At 35.6% G+C, this 18,712-nt stretch overlaps 1 protein-coding gene across 1 annotated transcript in view; it reads left to right on the top strand.

Moving 5' to 3' along the window:
• The window catches only part of Atg16 (Autophagy-related 16), a 307,774-nt gene that overhangs the window by 221,273 nt on the left and 67,789 nt on the right, over positions 1–18,712 (top strand). Inside the window, exon 12 of the mRNA XM_090413611.1 lies at positions 8,307–8,427. Coding sequence (XP_090269737.1) covers positions 8,307–8,427 — 121 coding nt within the window. The remainder of the gene's footprint in view (positions 1–8,306; positions 8,428–18,712) is intronic.

Raw genomic sequence — 18,712 nt, 5'->3', positions numbered from 1 at the left:
AGACGCTTGATAAGAAGGCTGCAATGCCAGACTTAAACAGCATCATCATCATCAAATTCCTGACATGTACCCTTCAGGGATGTACAGGACATGATAGTACTACATGAAAAACTTACATCATTACTAACTTCTTATCTACAATTTTCCTCCAAATCAATCTGTTACCTGTCAAGAGCCCAATTATCAGATCTTATATTTCTGTCTTCTAAGGCACATTTTACTGTATTAATCCACCTGTATCTTGGTCTTCCTCTAAGTCTTTTTCCTGCCAACCTGGAAGAGAACACTTGTTTTGCTAATCATTCCTCTCCCATTCTGTTTAAGTGACCATACCATCTGAGATTAGCTCTGCTGATGCATTCCTGGATGATGACAATGTCAAGTTCTTTTCTAATATTCTCGTTTTTAATATGATATTGCTACTGATGCCACCTGTTCATGCCCCTAATCTTTCTCAGGACTCATATCTGTGGTCTCTAGTCTTTGATCAAGTGTTTTAATTCTAACTCAGGTCCATAAGTTAAAATTGGTTTGAACACTGTCTTGTATACTGCTAATTTAGTGCTTTGACTAATTTCTCTCTTATTCCATATAAATTTATTCAGTTGACTTCCTACCATACCAGCTTTGTTGATTTCCATATTTAATTTACCATATTCACTAAAAATTGTGCCTAAGTAGCTGAAATGTATGCAGTTGATATTTTCAATGCTTCTGCCTATTTTCATTGTCTTTGACTTGGTATTGCTGACCTTCATACCAAATCTCTTACAACAGTTATTCAATTTAGTCAGGGAATCTTGCAGACTGGTACCAAATTTATTTAAAATTACAACATCATCTGCATAAAGTAAAGAGCTCAGATTAACATTTCCAATTTTGATATCAGGTTTAATACAACTTTCCTTCATAATGTGATCCATATAGATAATGAATAACAGAGGGGATAATGCACATCCTTGTCTCACACCAGATTTAACATCGAACCATCTTACTGTACTTCCTTTAATTCTAACTGCTGACTTACAACTGACATAAAGACTAAGTATTGCTTGATATATGATGTATGAATGCCCCTTTGATACCATATAACTGGCGTTTTGAATAACTTTTCTCCTGCACCTTGTCATATGCCTTTTGCAGGTCTACAAAACTTAAATTCAGATCTTTGTTTTATTCCCACAATTTCTCAACTATTTGTCATAATTTGAGAATCTGAACCTGACAACCTCTATTTGGTCTGAATTCAGCCTGCATTTCACCATCTTCTCTTCCATTCCACAGTCCTTCTCAACCGTTTCTCAAGTATACTTGCATATATCTTACCAGGAACACTCAGTAAGTGGAGAAATATCTCTATAATTCTCACATTCAGTTTTATTTCTCTTTTTATGTATTTGTAATATGAGAGTTCTACTCCAATCATCTGGAATTTGTCCCTCTGTCCATGCTGTCTGAACTATGCAGTGTAGCCACTGTTAGACTTTTATACCTCTATACTTGAGCATTTCTGGTTGAATATCATCTACTCCAACTGCCTTTCCACATTTCAGGCTTTTGATGGGTTTTTTTCTACTTCAAGTATGGATATGTATTTCTGATTGCATGCCTCTTGGGTGTTTTTTACCACTGTGCTGTCACTGATTGTTTCATTTAGCAATTTTTCAAAGTAATTACTCCATACAGCAAAGATATCTTTTTCTCCTGTTTTCATGTCACCTTTATCATCTCTAATTACTTTTAAAGCACTCTTTCCTCCATTTCTGCACTTTTTCAAAAGCCTCCAGAATATCTTGCTACCTTCCTGATATTTATTTTCTACGTTCTTACCAAAGTCTTCCTGTGACTTTTGTTTAGTTAGTCGTACACAGTTTTCAGCTTTCTCACATTTGTCTCTGTATTCTGTAAAACCACAAGCTGACTTAATTGCCAAGAACTTTTAATATGCTTTTTTCTTTTCCTTCACTGCCTCTTAACTTCCTGTGTCTATCATGGAGTTCTAATTTTATCCTGCTCAAGACTAAATGGTGATCACTTCCAGTTTCAAATCTTCTGTAGTCTCTAGTGACTTAATGAGATGATTTGGAAATATCAGTAATGACCTCATAAGATCCAAATCCCTCCATGGTCTGTGTCCAAAGGTAGATAAGGTTAACAAGAAGGCTACTATAAAACAAGAATGACAAAATCCATATTAGTGATTGTTAATTAGCCACTAATATTCTAAGTAGTAAAGAAGTTGGTTGTTGATAATCTTCTCGTTACTTTTGAGAGTACTGAGGTGAGGGCAATAAGATAATAGTTTGATGTCTAACTTTTATCTCTCTTTTAATAAACAGACTGAATAAATGCTTGGTTCTGTCTAGTGGAGTAGATACCAAATGAGCACATAACAACTTGAGCCATTGAATGTATGCTGCAGTTTTAGCTTGGATTGCTTTGACATTTGGAAAAACAAAGGCTTGAATGAGGATTAGAGATTTTGAGTGGAGTGGGGTGTAAAGGTACTCATTTCAACAAGAATAATTTCATTTACTAGCTTGAACCAAGTGCTTGAATCAGACAATGAAAAGAGACAGTGAAATCTTGTCTCTTTTCATTGAGGCTGAGATTTGCTGGGAAGAGGAATGATCTGTAGAAAAAGAAACTTGGAGAAGGTTATGGTCAGGATTGCCAAGAGGAGAACTAACATCATTGGTGTATTTGGAGGGAGAGCCAGTTAAAAAAAAAAAGGTCCAGTATTAGTAGTAGTGAGGAAAAGTAGTGACTTCAGCATTACTTCAACCTTGGTATCATCAGTGGGAACCAGATCCAGAAGTGATACCAAGGTTGAAGTAATGCTGAAGTCATATATCCATATATCAAGTAGCTAAAAGGTGTCACACCTTATTATTAAATGCTGTCTCTCTAGTTGAATAATTATGGTGCAAAGAGCATGCTCATCAAGGCCACCACATGCACTTCATGTAAGAAGATAAAGAGAGAACAGAAACTGGAAATTCTTCTCTAGAGAAGAGAAGAAACATGTCAATGGTCACTTCACAGTTCCAATAAGTGGAACTTGTGTTTCATTGGAGTTCTACCATTTAGAGGTTGTCTAGTTGACTTTTCCTCTAACTGCTGCAAAGAAAGTTTGCAGCAATACTTGTCTTGTCAGAGTCCTATTTGTGGAAATAGGCTATATCACGAGAAGGTAAGGGTTCACTTAGGCAGTGATTGACTATTGCTTCTTTCAGACTGATATCAATCTGTTCACAAGTTCTGTACTGAAATTTATCTTTAAATAATTAAATATTCTAGATGATTATCATCCTTCCTATCAAGGATGTTCAGGTATAGTTCCATATTGGTATATTATTACTATTACTATTATTACGGGCAACTCCAGGGAGTCATTAGACTCATCGAGGGAGGCCCCAAATCATATTCATCACAACTATTCGACATTCATACAGTATCTATCATACCTCGCCTTAAACTCATTCACTGTCACAGCATCCACCACAGACTCAGGGAGCGCATTCCACTCATTCACTACTCTAAAAGTAAAGAATCCAGCTTTAACACCTTTACTAACCACACTTTTGCCCAGTTTCCATGGATGTCCCCTAGTCCTCCCACAACCAGCCCTGTTCTCAAAAATATCTTCTGAATTAATTTTATAGAAACCCTTCAGTAATTTGAATGTCTCAATCATATCTCCCCTCCTCCGCCTATCAACCAATTTTTGCAACCCACAAATCTTCAACCTGTTCTCATACGGTTCATTCCACAGACCTGCTATCATCTTGGTCACTCGCCTCTGGATCCTCTCCACCTCCTCCCCATCAAGAAGAAACCTAGGTGACCAAATCTGAGCACAGTAGTCGAGATGGGGTCTTATCAAGGCTCGATACAGAGGAACAATAACCTGCTTGTCTCTGCTTGTCAACGTATTCTTCAGCAACCAAGTGATTTGATGAGCTGATTTGGCCACTTTTGCAATGTGTCCCCTAAATTTCAATTCCTTATCCACCAACACTCCTAAATCTCGTGCCTCATCAATTTCCTGGAGCACGGTTCCACCAATGCAGTAAACTGCCACCAATCTTTTCACCCCAAAATGCATAACCTTACATTTTGCCACATTAAATTGACATCCATTCTCCTTAGTCCAGACCTCCAATCTATCCAAATCATCCTGCAAATTTTGACGTCATCTGCATTCACTATTGCCCTATCCAACTTCTCATCATCCACAAACAAATGAACTGTTCCTCTCAGATCCTTTCCTATATCATTTATGAACAAATTAAACAGCAGTGGTCCAAGAACAGATCCTTGTGGCACACCACTAGTCACAGGCCGTCTTGTGGACTCTACTCCTGAGTAAACCACTCTCTGATATCTCTCCGTCAACCACCGTCCTATCCATCTCACCAACCCTATGTCCATTCCCATATGCTGCAATTTACTGATTAGAATTCCATGTGGTATCCTGTCAAAGGCCTTAGCAAGGTCCAGTAGAATCACTGTAAACCCATTACCCTTATCCAGTTCAGCCGTCACTGTGTTATAATACGTGAGCAAGTTACTGAGGCATGACCTACCCTTCACAAAACCATGCTATCCCCGATACAGTATCACATTTTCTTCTATCCAATCTTGTATTTTCCTCTTGACTATTTTCTCTAAGACCTTGATAATGATTCCTGTTATGCTGATTGGCCGGTAATTTTCAACAGCAGCCTTGGAACCACCTTTGTGCAGTGGAACTATTTTCCCCTCTTTCCACCCCCTTGGGACTGACCCAGTCCTGAGGCTCAAATTAAACAAAATGGTCAAGGGCACTGACAATTCTTTGGCCGCTTCACGTACGACACGAGCTGGTATACCATCCAATCCCACAGATGTATTGACATTGAGTTTCTGTAATAGACTAGTTACCTCTACTTCATTCATCACAATTCCAGTATAAGCTGTTGGTTCTTCCATTCCTGCAAAGTCACTACCTGGATGATATACTCTTGCAAAGTGCTCGCTCAGTAATTCCACAATATCGACTGATTCGGTTACCTCCCTACCCTCAGCATTTTTTAAGAACATTCTACCATGAACATTTTTCCTTTTACTTGCAACATATTGAAAAAACTGTTTGGTATTCTCTTTAGCCTTCGTGGCCAATTTCCTTTCGTAATCTGCTTTTGCTTTTCTTACCACCCTTGTTACCATCCCTGCCTGAGCTTTATACTGTTCCTGCGCCTGATGGTAACCCTTCTCCTTAAATTCCCTCCACAATTGTTTCTTTTTTTGCAGCTCAAGCTTAATAGTGTTATTCATCCATTTAACCCCTACTTGATTTATTATTCGGACTCTTGGTATACAGTCAACCATTGCCTCCTGCAAACAGTTCTTAACCACCTCCCATGCACTATCAACATCCAGCCCTTGCAGTTTTACATGCCATGGCATTGAGCCAAGCACACACCTAAGCTTGTCATACTTACCAGCCCGGTAATTCCACATGTACCCTGTCTTAATTGTAAATTCGACTCCTTTAGCCACCACGTACGACACGAGCTGGTATACCATCCAATCCCACAGATGTATTGACATTGAGTTTCTGTAATAGACTAGTTACCTCTACTTCATTCATCACAATTCCAGTATAAGCTGTTGGTTCTTCCATTCCTGCAAAGTCACTACCTGGATGATATACTCTTGCAAAGTGCTCGCTCAGTAATTCCACAATATCGACTGATTCGGTTACCTCCCTACCCTCAGCATTTTTTAAGAACATTCTACCATGAACATTTTTCCTTTTACTTGCAACATATTGAAAAAACTGTTTGGTATTCTCTTTAGCCTTCGTGGCCAATTTCCTTTCGTAATCTGCTTTTGCTTTTCTTACCACCCTTGTTACCATCCCTGCCTGAGCTTTATACTGTTCCTGCGCCTGATGGTAACCCTTCTCCTTAAATTCCCTCCACAATTGTTTCTTTTTTTGCAGCTCAAGCTTAATAGTGTTATTCATCCATTTAACCCCTACTTGATTTATTATTCGGACTCTTGGTATACAGTCAACCATTGCCTCCTGCAAACAGTTCTTAACCACCTCCCATGCACTATCAACATCCAGCCCTTGCAGTTTTACATGCCATGGCATTGAGCCAAGCACACACCTAAGCTTGTCATACTTACCAGCCCGGTAATTCCACATGTACCCTGTCTTAATTGTAAATTCGACTCCTTTAGCCACCACCCAAGTCATGACCTTATGGTCACTCTCACCAATTGGTGGCAACATGGTCATGTTCGTTACAGCCACATTCTCAGTTGCAATTACTAGGTCCAGCACTCTCTGCCCCCTGGTATTTTCCAATACATGTTGCCATAGATAGTTGTCCCTTAATAACCGCATAAAATCCAATTCCTTCCTCCCATGTGCCCTCTCCTCTTTCCAGTCAATGTTACCATAATTGAAATCCCCCATAATAATTACCCTCCTTCCACTCATTTCTTCTATTTGCTTATGCATACTATCCCCACCATCCACTCCATCACCCGGTCTATAGCAGCACCCAATTGTATATTTTGTTCTGCTAGATTCTATCTCACACCAAACAGCCTCAAATGTGCTTTTTTCCCCATCCTGCAGTTCAACTTCTATACTCCTTGGCTGAAGCTCATCAGCTATCATGAATAACACTCCTCCCCCTTTTTTATTCACTCTGTCACTCCTGAACATGCTATACCCATCGCATTCAATCCCACTAACTTTATCATCTTCTGTCAGCCATGTTTCACTAATACCGACAACCTGTGGCCTGGAAGTGCCAACCATGGCGAAAAACTCTTCCTTCTTGTTCCTAATACTCCTGGCATTAGTGTACATGAATCGCAGAAGCCCATTTGTCCCATCCCTACTTTGATGCCTTATACTAACTATCCCATTCTGATTTGTTGTCCGTTGTACTCACTCGGGCATAATATTCTCATTCATACACTTAACTGCCCCCCTAAAGTCTGCATATCTACTCCCCCCCCTCTTAATAAATCTAGTTTCCCTGAGTCTGCACATCCACTTCCACATCATTCATCAACACTCCTTCAAGTCTCCGTACACCAACTCCATTCAAATGTAACCCATCCATCTTATATAAGTCGTTTCTCCCATCGAACTCATTCCACACATCCACAAATTCCACACCACTCTCCATGCATAACCCACGCATAAAGTCATTGGCAATTATGGCCCTCCTTCTAAACACTTCACTGTCATACCGCGGTAAGATACTCACCATCCTAACTCTCTCACTCTTCTCTTTTGCTACCTCAAACAACTCCCTTACATCCTCTATCATTTCCATTTTGTCCTCTTTCAAATCATTCGTTCCTGCCACGATTATCATCTCTTTCACCCTCTGTTTTTGCAGTCGAATAGATTCGCTGATGTCCTTTATGTTCGCACCCGGCTGGTACGACTTCGTTAAACTCTCAATTATTACGCCTCTTAATAGCGAATCCCCATACAGCACTCGGTCCTTCATTTTATTGACGTTTACGAACATTCTATTATTTGCCGTCACAGACTTCCCCCGGTTATTTGTCGGTACGTTCAACACACATTTTTCCATACGCTCCAGTTGTCTTTTAGCTCTGTGTATCACACCATTCAAACGGGCAATTTCGCTACTCGCATTTATCTCACCATTTTCATTATCGATCAAATCATCCATTCTTTCTGTGTTTCTACCTTCATTTACACTTTCAGCGATGCTCTCACACCTATCTGGCACTACCACGCAATTCTCTAGCACACCGCCATTTTCTACATTCTGACTATCGTTAACGATATCACTCTCGACACATGAAACACGCTTGAAGTCCTCATTCTCTTTACACTTTCTACACATTAACTCCACTATCACTTTCTAACCAGACTCCCACCGCTCTTCGCAAGGCATACATCTCACAGACAGCACATTGCATAAATTCGTTTACATCAAAACTCTTAAACAAACATGGCGACCTGGCATATCTTCAAAAAGATATACCAATTAATCAAAAATCAAAATGATATAAAATTAATATTAAGCTGTTGTGTAGTTTCATTTCAAGATATTAGTTAATCTAATATTATCTTAAACAGAAGTAACATGAAATTTCTTACTTCAGAAATCATAAATAGCTAGTATAAATTTAGATTTTTTTTCCCCCTTCCATTTATTTATATAGATTTAAACAAATGACTGTTTAAAAGTTAAAATTCTAAAAAGACTTTTTTTTTTTTATTTATTTATTTTTTATTTTATTTTTTTTTATAGCATACTCTTACAGGTCATAGTGGCAAAGTATTAGCAGCAAAATTTTTGGGTGAGTCAAGCAAGGTGGTCTCTGGAAGCCATGATAGGACACTGAAAATTTGGGACTTAAGACGTAGGGCATGTAAGTAACTAAAATATTAAGTATATTTGCAGAAAAAGTTGAGTTAATTTCACTTTTAGGTGTTTCTCACCTCCATTGCTTGTTTTATAAATTTGAAGCTTAATAATCATTACAATTGACTGTCACTTTAGCAAACATCATCACAATAAATTCACTCGCTAAAACAAACTACTCAGAGTCCCAACAAAAGGCGCAGTTCTAAAAAAAATTCATTATATCAAATTATTCTCCATTACAAATTCCTGCAGTCCCTATGAGTTCTCTGTAGTGAGAGTTGACTATGTTCAGGAACAAAAGCCTAAAAATAATAATTTTTCCAGGTGTAGACTTCTGTGGCTAATTGGTTCAAAAGATATATTTCAGTGATTACACCACATTTTTTTATTATTCAGTTATATAAAACACTGAAATAATAGTTCCCGACAAGTTTCGTAAATCGTAGGATTTACATCTTCAGGGAGTAAATAGTATAACTTAAAGTTTAAACAAGAGAACTAATAAATACAAATCATAACCGTCTGGCTATTCATAAAACTCAAATAACAGAATGCAGATATATAATGTTATTGATGTTGAACAATACTGGACGATGTCACGTGTTCTTGTTCTCATTCATACAGTCCGAGCTCAGATTGAGGTAGATTTTTTATTAGAGCTGACTACACACTTGATGGAGAATTAAACCTTGATTTTTATTGCATTGGGTTGGGTTTTTTAGCATATTAGCAGCTTCTTTAAATTTTCTTATATAACTGTTGTTTTCTATGTATGACATCGTCGTTTTTTGCCAGAGTACATTGTGTCCACTGGAAGTGGTATGGAAAGCAAAACCCGTTTTTTGTTCTCTTTTGTATTGTACTTCTTTTTGGTGTTCAGCCATGCGTATTTGAGTTATTTGAGTTTTATGAATAGCCAGACGGTTATGATTTGTATTTATTAATTCTCTTGTTTAAACTTAAGTTATACTATTTACCCCCTGAAGATGTAAATCCTACGATTTACAAAACTTGTCGGGAACTATTATTTCAGTGTTTTATATAACTGAATATAAAAAAATGTGGTGTAATCACCGAAATATATCTTTTGAATAATTTTTCCTTTTCTCATCCATCAGATTGATGTGTTGAGTTCCCTGTGAACAAATCTTTGCCATCTGGCTTTATCTTTGGTCATTTCTATCATCTCTCTGTAGCTCGATAATTGGGACCTTCAAAGAACTGTAGCCAAGTTCTTTTTGGTCTCCCTTTTGATTGTCTTCTTCCAGTGATTCTATTCAAGGCTTTTTGTTTGGTAATCTTGAGAAGACATTGTCTTCCCTTCTCTGGGGGTTTCCAAACCATCTTCATTATTTAAGAATTATATCTTTGATATCTTCTCTTTAGTTTAGTTTGTGTTTGACTTGTTCATTTGTTTTTTGCTCCGACCAGTGAGTCTTATTTTTCTTTAGCATTTCTTGAATTTCTGATGTTTTCGTATTATCATTATTGTGTTGTGATTTGAATGATTTGTGCAACAAATATTGAAACCATGCCTCAAAAAAGAAATATGCTGCTATTTTTCCATATTTAGTTTAATTTATTCATATTAAATACAGACTTAATACAGGATTGTAATAAGTCTGTATTTTACTCTTTTTTGTGTTGTCAAAGTTTTGACTAATGAGACTGCCAAGATATGTAAATTTCTTCACCTATTCAAGTATACAATTTTATAAGTTTATTGAAATTTTTTCCTTTTTGCTTCCTATTTTTGTTGTTTTTGTTTTGCTTAAATTGATTTTTATTCCAAAAGTTTTGCAATCTAGAGTAGGGCTGTTCAGCCTGGGTGGTATCACTCACTAATGGTTGATTTAAGCTTTCAGGTGGGCAGCAGAATAATTATATGCTTTATTAAAACACATCCAAAATATACAGACTTAAATTTATTAATACTTGACCACTAGTATTAATAAATTAAAGACTTAATTCTGTATGTTAGTCAAGTAGATATGACAATAGCATCAACCTGTCAGTATATAGAAAACCTACTAACACAGGACGCTACCTCCATTTTGACTCGTCTCACCACATATCCCAGAAACTCAGCATTATCCATATGCTCAAAAAAAAAAAAAGAGCTATACAGTGTACCACAGACCCTGGAGACTTACAAGAAGAATTAATGAAAATATCCAGAAATCTATCCCTAAATGGCTACCCTACAAGAATCATCAACAAGATTCTCTTTAGTGACATACAGCAAAGACAACGAGATGAAACCCAATACATCAACTCTATAACAATTCCATTTGTTAGTACCATATCCAAAAAATTAGCTCTTCTTCTAAAACCATATAATATCAGAGTAACCTTCAAACCTATTGAGACCATTTAAAAGTTTATAAGATCACCAAAAGATAGCCATCCTTTCTACAAATACTCTGGAGTTTATAGCATACCCTTTTCATGCGATATTAATTACATCAGACATCTAGAAGTTTTGAAACAAGAAAGAAGGAACATATAGGCTATGTAAGGAACAACAGACAGGATATATCAGGCCTTTCTTCCCACTTTGCCTCTACCAACCATAATATTGAATGGGATATGAGCCATATGCCCTACATAGAAGAGAACTACCATTCCAGAACATTTAAAGAAGCTGCTACAGTCACCTGTTCAACTGGTAACTTAAATAATAATCAAGGCCTAATCCTACCAGATATGGAAAACTCTTAATCAGATCATTTAACCAAAAAGAAATGAACTTTCATGAAAATTACAATAAATTTCTCAACAAATAAAACGTTCTACTTGTGACATGTGTATTATATCATTGTATCGTGCACAGTGATAACTTTATATAATTTTTAGAATTGTCGGTTAGTTTCCTAGTTTTTGTTACTTTCTATTGCTTACCAGTGTATCCTTTGAAAATGCTGACAGATATCAGTCAATTAAACGTCGGATATTAAACTATTATCTACTTGACTAACATACAGAATTAAGTTTTTAATTTATACAGACTTAAATTTGTGAATGAATATATGTGATAAGAAAAAGTTACTGTCATAAATAAAAAGTTAAAAAGCTATTTGTGAGATATGGCAAATAATATAGTACAAGATTGTTCCAAAATGATTTTATTCATCATGTCGTGCTATTGGTTGAATGCTCAGAATGCATATGGTTGTTTGGGTATTGAACATGCATAAAACAAGATTGTGCCAAATCATTTTCGATCAACATGCCACGATAGTAGTTCACCAGTGCACACAGCCTCTGTGACTCAGTCGAAACATATATTGCTAGTGCATGTTATTGCCATTAATGAGATTTCTGATTTTTGCATATTATTATTATTGTGTTGTGATTTTAATAATTTGTGCAACAAATATTGAAACCATGTCTCAAAAAAAAAAATATGCTCGTGGCTATTTACCAGAGTATTTGAAGATGATTTTCATTGAATATATTACAAACATCTTCCAATGTATTTACTGTGACACAAGACATTTTCTAATGAAGCAGTGAAACCAAGTTGATTATGAGAACATTTTGCTACAAAGCATCCAAAAAATAAAGATAAGACCATTGAATATCCTCAGGAACTATATGAAAGATTTCAAAATTATTCTAGAGTAACTGCACCATTTAAGAAACAAAATGCAAAAAACGAAGATGAACTTTTATTAAAAGACCAATGGATTAACTTCAGCTTATCGTATATCAAAATTAATTGCAAAAAGTGGTAAAAGCTATAACATTAGAGAAACTTTGATAATACCCTCTATTGAAGAATTTATCTTAACAGTAATGCATCAGGATCCAACTGAAGTTATAAAAACACTCCTTAGCGATACCACATTTAGGCAATGATTGATGAAATGGCGATTAATGTTGAAAATAAACTTATAGCTATTCCACAAAAGTCATCATTTTCCATCCTGTTGGATGAATATACCACTGCAGATAATAATGCTTTATTGATGTCCAGTACCTTGATGAAAACAGTACACTGCAAGTTGCAAGAAGAAATGTTATTCACTTTAATATAAATTGTATTACAAATATAAAAGGATTATCAATATTTACTGCTGTGAAATTGTACTTTGCAAAAAATAATATACCTTTGAACAATGTTGTATTCACTACTGATGAAGCACCATCAATGATAGTCGCTATCTTGGTTTTATTGCTTATTTAAAGGAGGAAGTGCCAGACGTTTTGTGTATTCATCGTGTGGTATGTATGCAACATCTTGTAGGAAAACATTTGAGTACAAGCCTTCATTCATAAGTATAATAATAAGGGTTATAAATAAGATCAAATCGACTGTCAAAAATGATAGAATGTTTCAACAGCTGTATCAGGACAATAAAAGCAATTTATTAGGTTACTATTACACACAGAAGTTCATTAGCTCTCAAAGGGTGCATGATTGACTTGTTTTGTTGAATTATATGAGTGTATCATATAATTCAACAAAAATTTCAGTTTTTTTGAAAGTGAAATTGAGGCTGATCCCTGACGACAATTAAAAACAATAAAGCATGATGCATTTTTATGAAATTTAATGAAATTAATTTGCAGCTTCAAGGAGCCATTGTTATATTGGCTCCTTGAAGCTGCAAACCTTAATCTCTTCCTCTTTCTATGCCATACTTGAATATTCTTCAGTTCCCGAACATGTTCCACACAATAATAGCATGCTTGCATTTCAAGTATAAGATTTTTTTAACAATAAACTTATTGTAAACATATATAATTAATACTTTTTGTGTTAATTAATATAAAATAACTATTAGACCATGATCATGGTCTAATAGTTCATCATCATCATCATCAAATTCCTGCCATGTACCCTCAAGGGGTGTACAGGATATGATAGTACTACATGAAAAAAAATTACATCATTATTAATTCCCTATCTACAATTTTCCTCCAAATCAGTCTGTTACTTGTCAAGACTCCAACATTATGGTCTAATAGTTATATACTTTATTTCTGATAGATTTCTGATTTACACCTGATACCAAAATTGGAGATGTTAATCTCAGCTCTTTGATTTATGTGGATGATGTTATACTTCTATATGAATCTGCTACAAGTCTGCAAGATTCCATGACTAAATTGCATAACTGTTGTAATAGATATGGTATGAAGGTCAGCAATAATAAGACAAAGACAATGAAAATAGGCAGAAGCATTGAAAATATCAACAGCATTGTAAATGGAGAACCTGTAGAACCTATAGCTACTTAGGCATGATTTTTAGTGAAGATGGTAAATTAAATGTCGAAATCAAGAAAGCTGGTATGATAGGAAGTCAACTGAATAAATTTATATGGAATAAGAGAGAAATTAGTCAAAGCACTAAATTAGCTGTATACAAGACAGTGTTCAAATCAATTTTAACTTATGGATCTGAGAGCTGGGTTTGAAATAAAATATTTGACCAAAGACTAGAGATATGAGAGTCCTGAGAAAGATATTTAGGGGCATGAACAGGTGGTATCAGTAGCAGTATCGTATTAAAAACGTGAATATTAGAAAAGAACTTTACATTGTCAGCATCCAGGAATGCGTTAGCAGAGCTAATCTCAGATGGTATGGTCACTTAAACAGAATGGGAGAGGAATGATTAGCAAAACAAGTGTTCTCTTGTTCTCAGGAAAAAAGACCTATAGGAAGACCAAGATACAGGTGGATTAATACAGTAAAACGTGCCTTAGAAGACTGAAATATAAGATCTGATAATGTCTTGACAGGTAACAGATTGATTTTTAAGGAAATTGTAGATGGGACGTTAGTAATGATGTAAATTTTTCATGTAGTACTATCATATCCTGCACACCCCATGGCAGGAATTTAATGATGATGATTATACTTTATTTCTGAACTTCATGAAGGAACCAAAAAAAAACATGTTTAAGGAATTATTAAGGAATAAATTCAAATTATGAACGTTTAAGTTACAAATGAAATTTCATGAACGCATTATGTTCCTAAGTTGAGAGTTGCCTGTGTTAAACCCTGCACTAAAGAAATCATCAAAATCTTTAGAATTTCCTCTTTTACAACTCTAAATTTTGATGTCCAAACTATTTTTCAGTAAGATTTTGACAAGTAAGATAAACTGCAAAATATAATCCTGTCTTATTTTTATCACAAATAAAATAAAGATTTTTTCCAAAAAATCTCTTTTTTTGAAAAAAACAAAAAAAGAGTTATTTTGAGTTTCCTGTTATATACAATCTTTTTTGGTTCAAACAAGTTACAAGTATTTCCTCTTAGCACCCAAGAAATTAAATTTTCTACTACACTAAATGTATTACTTTACCTATAAACAATTTTATACAAAATCACATATCATTTTATCTACTGAATAATAACCGTTGTGACTTTTTGGGGAGGTGGCCCAAGAGCTCCCTAAAAATCATTGTCTTAGTATAGAAGAGAGCACATAGGTTGAACACCATCACCTTCCCATTCAACTTCATAGAGATATTCACTTTGCTGTGATGTGCATGTTCTACAGATATTTTCACAGCTAGTGTTCATCAGAATTAGCAGTGGTCTCCCTACTCTCCTCTAGATATGTTCTTTTAAAACGTGCAATGGATACTCAGATTTGTTCAGAACAAATTTTTCTCCTCATAGTTCATTCCTTCTTCTACTACCCTTAGTGACAGCTTTTATTCATTTGTATTTTCTTAAACAGTATGATCCGTAAATCTTCGAATTCACAGTTACAGCTTCTTTTTCTTCACCTTGGCTCATCTGTGGTGCTGATGAACCAACATTGAGCACGCTCTCATATGTAAGATCATCATGAAACATTAAAAAATAATTAGCTTCCTCCAAGCATGGAAAACTCTTTCATCCATTTCATCATAAATATTTCTGAAAAATGTTTATTTCCTTTGACATCTGACTTATCAGACCTGCTCAAAAGCATTTTGCATAATTAGAGAGAGATAAGGTTTTATAGAATTTACCATATTTCTTTTTTAATTGAAAAGTATTTTCTGAAAAGTACAGTTTTTGGATTGTTCACATTTCTAAGAAATTTTGTGGCTTGAGAATAAGATAACACTTTTCAATGGGGACCTAAAGATTATGCTTTTGCACTGTTAAGTAAAATTTTTTAGAGAATATACACTTACTTGATATTTTGAGATGTTGATAATAAGTTTTGAGAAAAAAGTTGCATTTCAATTTTCCAACAGGAAATTTGGAACGCAATGTCCAATTTTCCTGTTGATTTATAAAATTGAGAAGTGATGTAAGAGAACACTTTTTTAGTGTGAATTTATTTTAAAAGTATCTGTGTTAATATGGTTTCAGTTTATTGAAGAGGTTTTATTAGAATTGAATGATGCTGCCAAAACATTCTTCAGGGCCTTGTGGTGGGGAGATACCAACTCAGTCGCTAAATTCAAAACAACAGACAAAGCTAGTTGGAAATGTACAAAGAGCCAAGAGGCTATCTGATTCACAATTATAGGACCAAAAATTTTGATTTAACAAAATTAGCAAACAAATGGTTATTGGAGCAGTTAGGATATCCAATCTTCAACCAACAGACTGTGGGTTTCAATCCAGCCATGGGCATGAATGTATGTAATTGTCTTTAGTTGGGAGATGAATTTGACTGGTCATTGTGAGACCACTTCCCTGCTTATTGAAGGTCTGAAGTGGCTTGAAACAGTTCCATGTTTGGTCTCTAGAGCAGGGTGTTTAGACTATGTAAAAATACAAATATATATATATATAAAGTGTATAAAAACAGAGGGGGGAAAAATCCTTAATCCACCTACTGTATGAATGTACTATAGATTTATAGAAACCTTTCATGGGAGGGAGTCACATTAAAAAATGTCATCTTGATTTAAAATACTTCTGGATGTATGGGTTAGACATTCTCTGGAAAAGATAATAATTATCTGGTGCACATTTCTCTCTTATCTTGTCCATGATTGATAAATCCTTGTGATCAATTAAATATCTGATCAGAGCCTAAGTGAAAACACACACTAGATTAAGAGAATGGCTCTAATGTGAAGAAATGTACGGGGGGGAAAATGTTTCATACGACATCACTTGCTGGACTTCATTTTACATACACATGGATTTTTTCAGTAAACTGTGCTACTTTTTATGAATCAAATGATCATTCAGTTTTGGAATTTGTAACCAGACTTCTTGAGTTAGATTCATACTGAGTTCAGTCTTTAACTGTGATATTGGAAACGTTAAACTCGACAGAGGTTGAAGTGGATACTATCTCTCCTGTATATTAACAGCTTTGATCGAGAAAGGATAACTTGTTCAGGAGTTCAAGAATAAGACATCACATTAATCTACCTTTGGAGCATACATATAGTGCCAGTTCTTTAAAATAATAATAGCATTTAAAGGAATGCGGAGAACCGACAAGGGCTTCTGACCTAATGTCCAATCCTCATCTTCTCATGGTGCACCCTAGTGGATATCTACCTGGATACTGAACGAACGAGGATGGGCTGGAAATTTGGGATTTAGTGTACCAAATTGTAGTCTTATTGGTTAAACCAAAATAAAAAATGATGGTACAACATGACAAAATTTCATGCTGGCTCAGCCATTGCCTGGTTAAACAAGGCCACCGTTGTTTTCACCAGGGAAACAGGGCGAACAGCGAAAAGTCAGCTACTGGAACAAATCTGAAAACGCACCCAAACTCAACATCACCAGAGTTAAAGATCGGTACTATCAACATAAAAAGTCTGAATGGCAAAGAAATGGAGCTAGCTGAGGAATTAGATAAGTATCAGATCGACATAATAGGGGTGACTGAAACAAAAAAAGACAAAAACTGGCGAGATCTTTCTAAGCAATAAATACAAAATGTTATATTCAGGCGATCACAATCAAGGAAAAGAAGGAGTAGCCATAGTATTCAACACAAAATACGAGGCTAATCTTCTTGAATGGCAGGCAGTCTCGAGAGTGATGCGGGCTAATATCAGAATGGGGAATTGGACAATGAGACTTATTTGTGCCTATGGTCCCACAGAAGGTTCTACTAAGGTAGAAGTGAAGGCATTTTTTGATGCTTTAGAAAAAGCAACTGACACAATGAAAAAGGAAAAGTTGGTCCTTGTTGGGGATCTAAATAGCAGAGTAGGTAATGATTGTCAGACATACAAAAATGTTTTGGGAAAATTTGGAGAAAAGAGCAAAGCTTATAATAATGGCAAATACCTGTTGGATTCCTGCTCAGGACATGGACTGGTTATTACTGACACCATGTTCCAACATAAAAATGTGCACAAATTCACATGGAGAGAAGAGGCTAGGAATAAGAAAAGTCTCATTGACTATGTTATTATTGATAGTCATGTTTTCTCCCTGGTTCAGGACAGCAGAGTATACAGAGGATTTGAAATTGGAAGTGATCACTATTTAGTCTTGAGCAGGATAAAATTGAATTTCATATTGAAAAGAAAAACATGTAAGAAAGTTTTAAAGCGAATAAAAGTTGAGCAGCTCTCAGATGTGAACTGTAGACTAAAATACACAAAGATTATTGAAGAAAAAATTAAAGAGTTTGACCAAACTTTGGAGATTCAGTGGCAAGCCTTGAAGAAAACCCTGATAGATTCAGATTGTCTGCAAGGATAGAGAGATCAGGACTCCATGGTGGACACAGGAAATTAAAGAGGCAGTGAAGGAAAAGAAGAAATCATATCAAAAGTTCCTGGCAAATAAGTCAGATTTTGCTCTTAGAGAATACAGAGACTAATGTAAGAAAGTGAAACTGTGTAAAATTAGCTAAACAAAAGTCATGGGAGGACTTTGGCAAGAACATAGAAAATAAATATCAAGAAGGTGGTAAGATATTCTGGAGGTTGTTGAAGAAGCTTAGAAATGGAGGGAAGAGTGCTGTAAAGCACTCTTTCCTCCATTTCCTATCATCTCTAAGGAGTTAGAGATGATAAAGGTGACATGAAAACAGGAGAAAAAGATATCCTTCAAGTATGGAGTAATTATTTCGAGAAATTGCTAAATGAAAAGCAGTGATAGCACAGTGGTAAAAAACACTCAACATGCATACAGTCAGGAATACATATCCATACTTGAAGTAGTAAAAAGCCATTAAAGGCTTGAAATGTGGAAAGGCAGCAGCAGTAGATGATATTCGACCAGAAATGCTGAAGTATGGTGTTTATACCACCATACTTCAGCCTTTCTTACAGTGGCTGCACTGCATAGTTCAGAAAGCTAGACAGAGGGAGGAATTCCCGATGATTGGAGTAGAG

Source organism: Typopeltis vanoorti, chromosome 24 (assembly GCF_054136105.1).
Source record: "Typopeltis vanoorti isolate ZY-2024b chromosome 24, IOZ_Tvanoo_1.0, whole genome shotgun sequence".
Lineage (NCBI taxonomy): Eukaryota > Metazoa > Arthropoda > Arachnida > Uropygi > Thelyphonidae > Typopeltis > Typopeltis vanoorti.
This window is presented reverse-complemented; position numbering and strand designations above follow the sequence as displayed.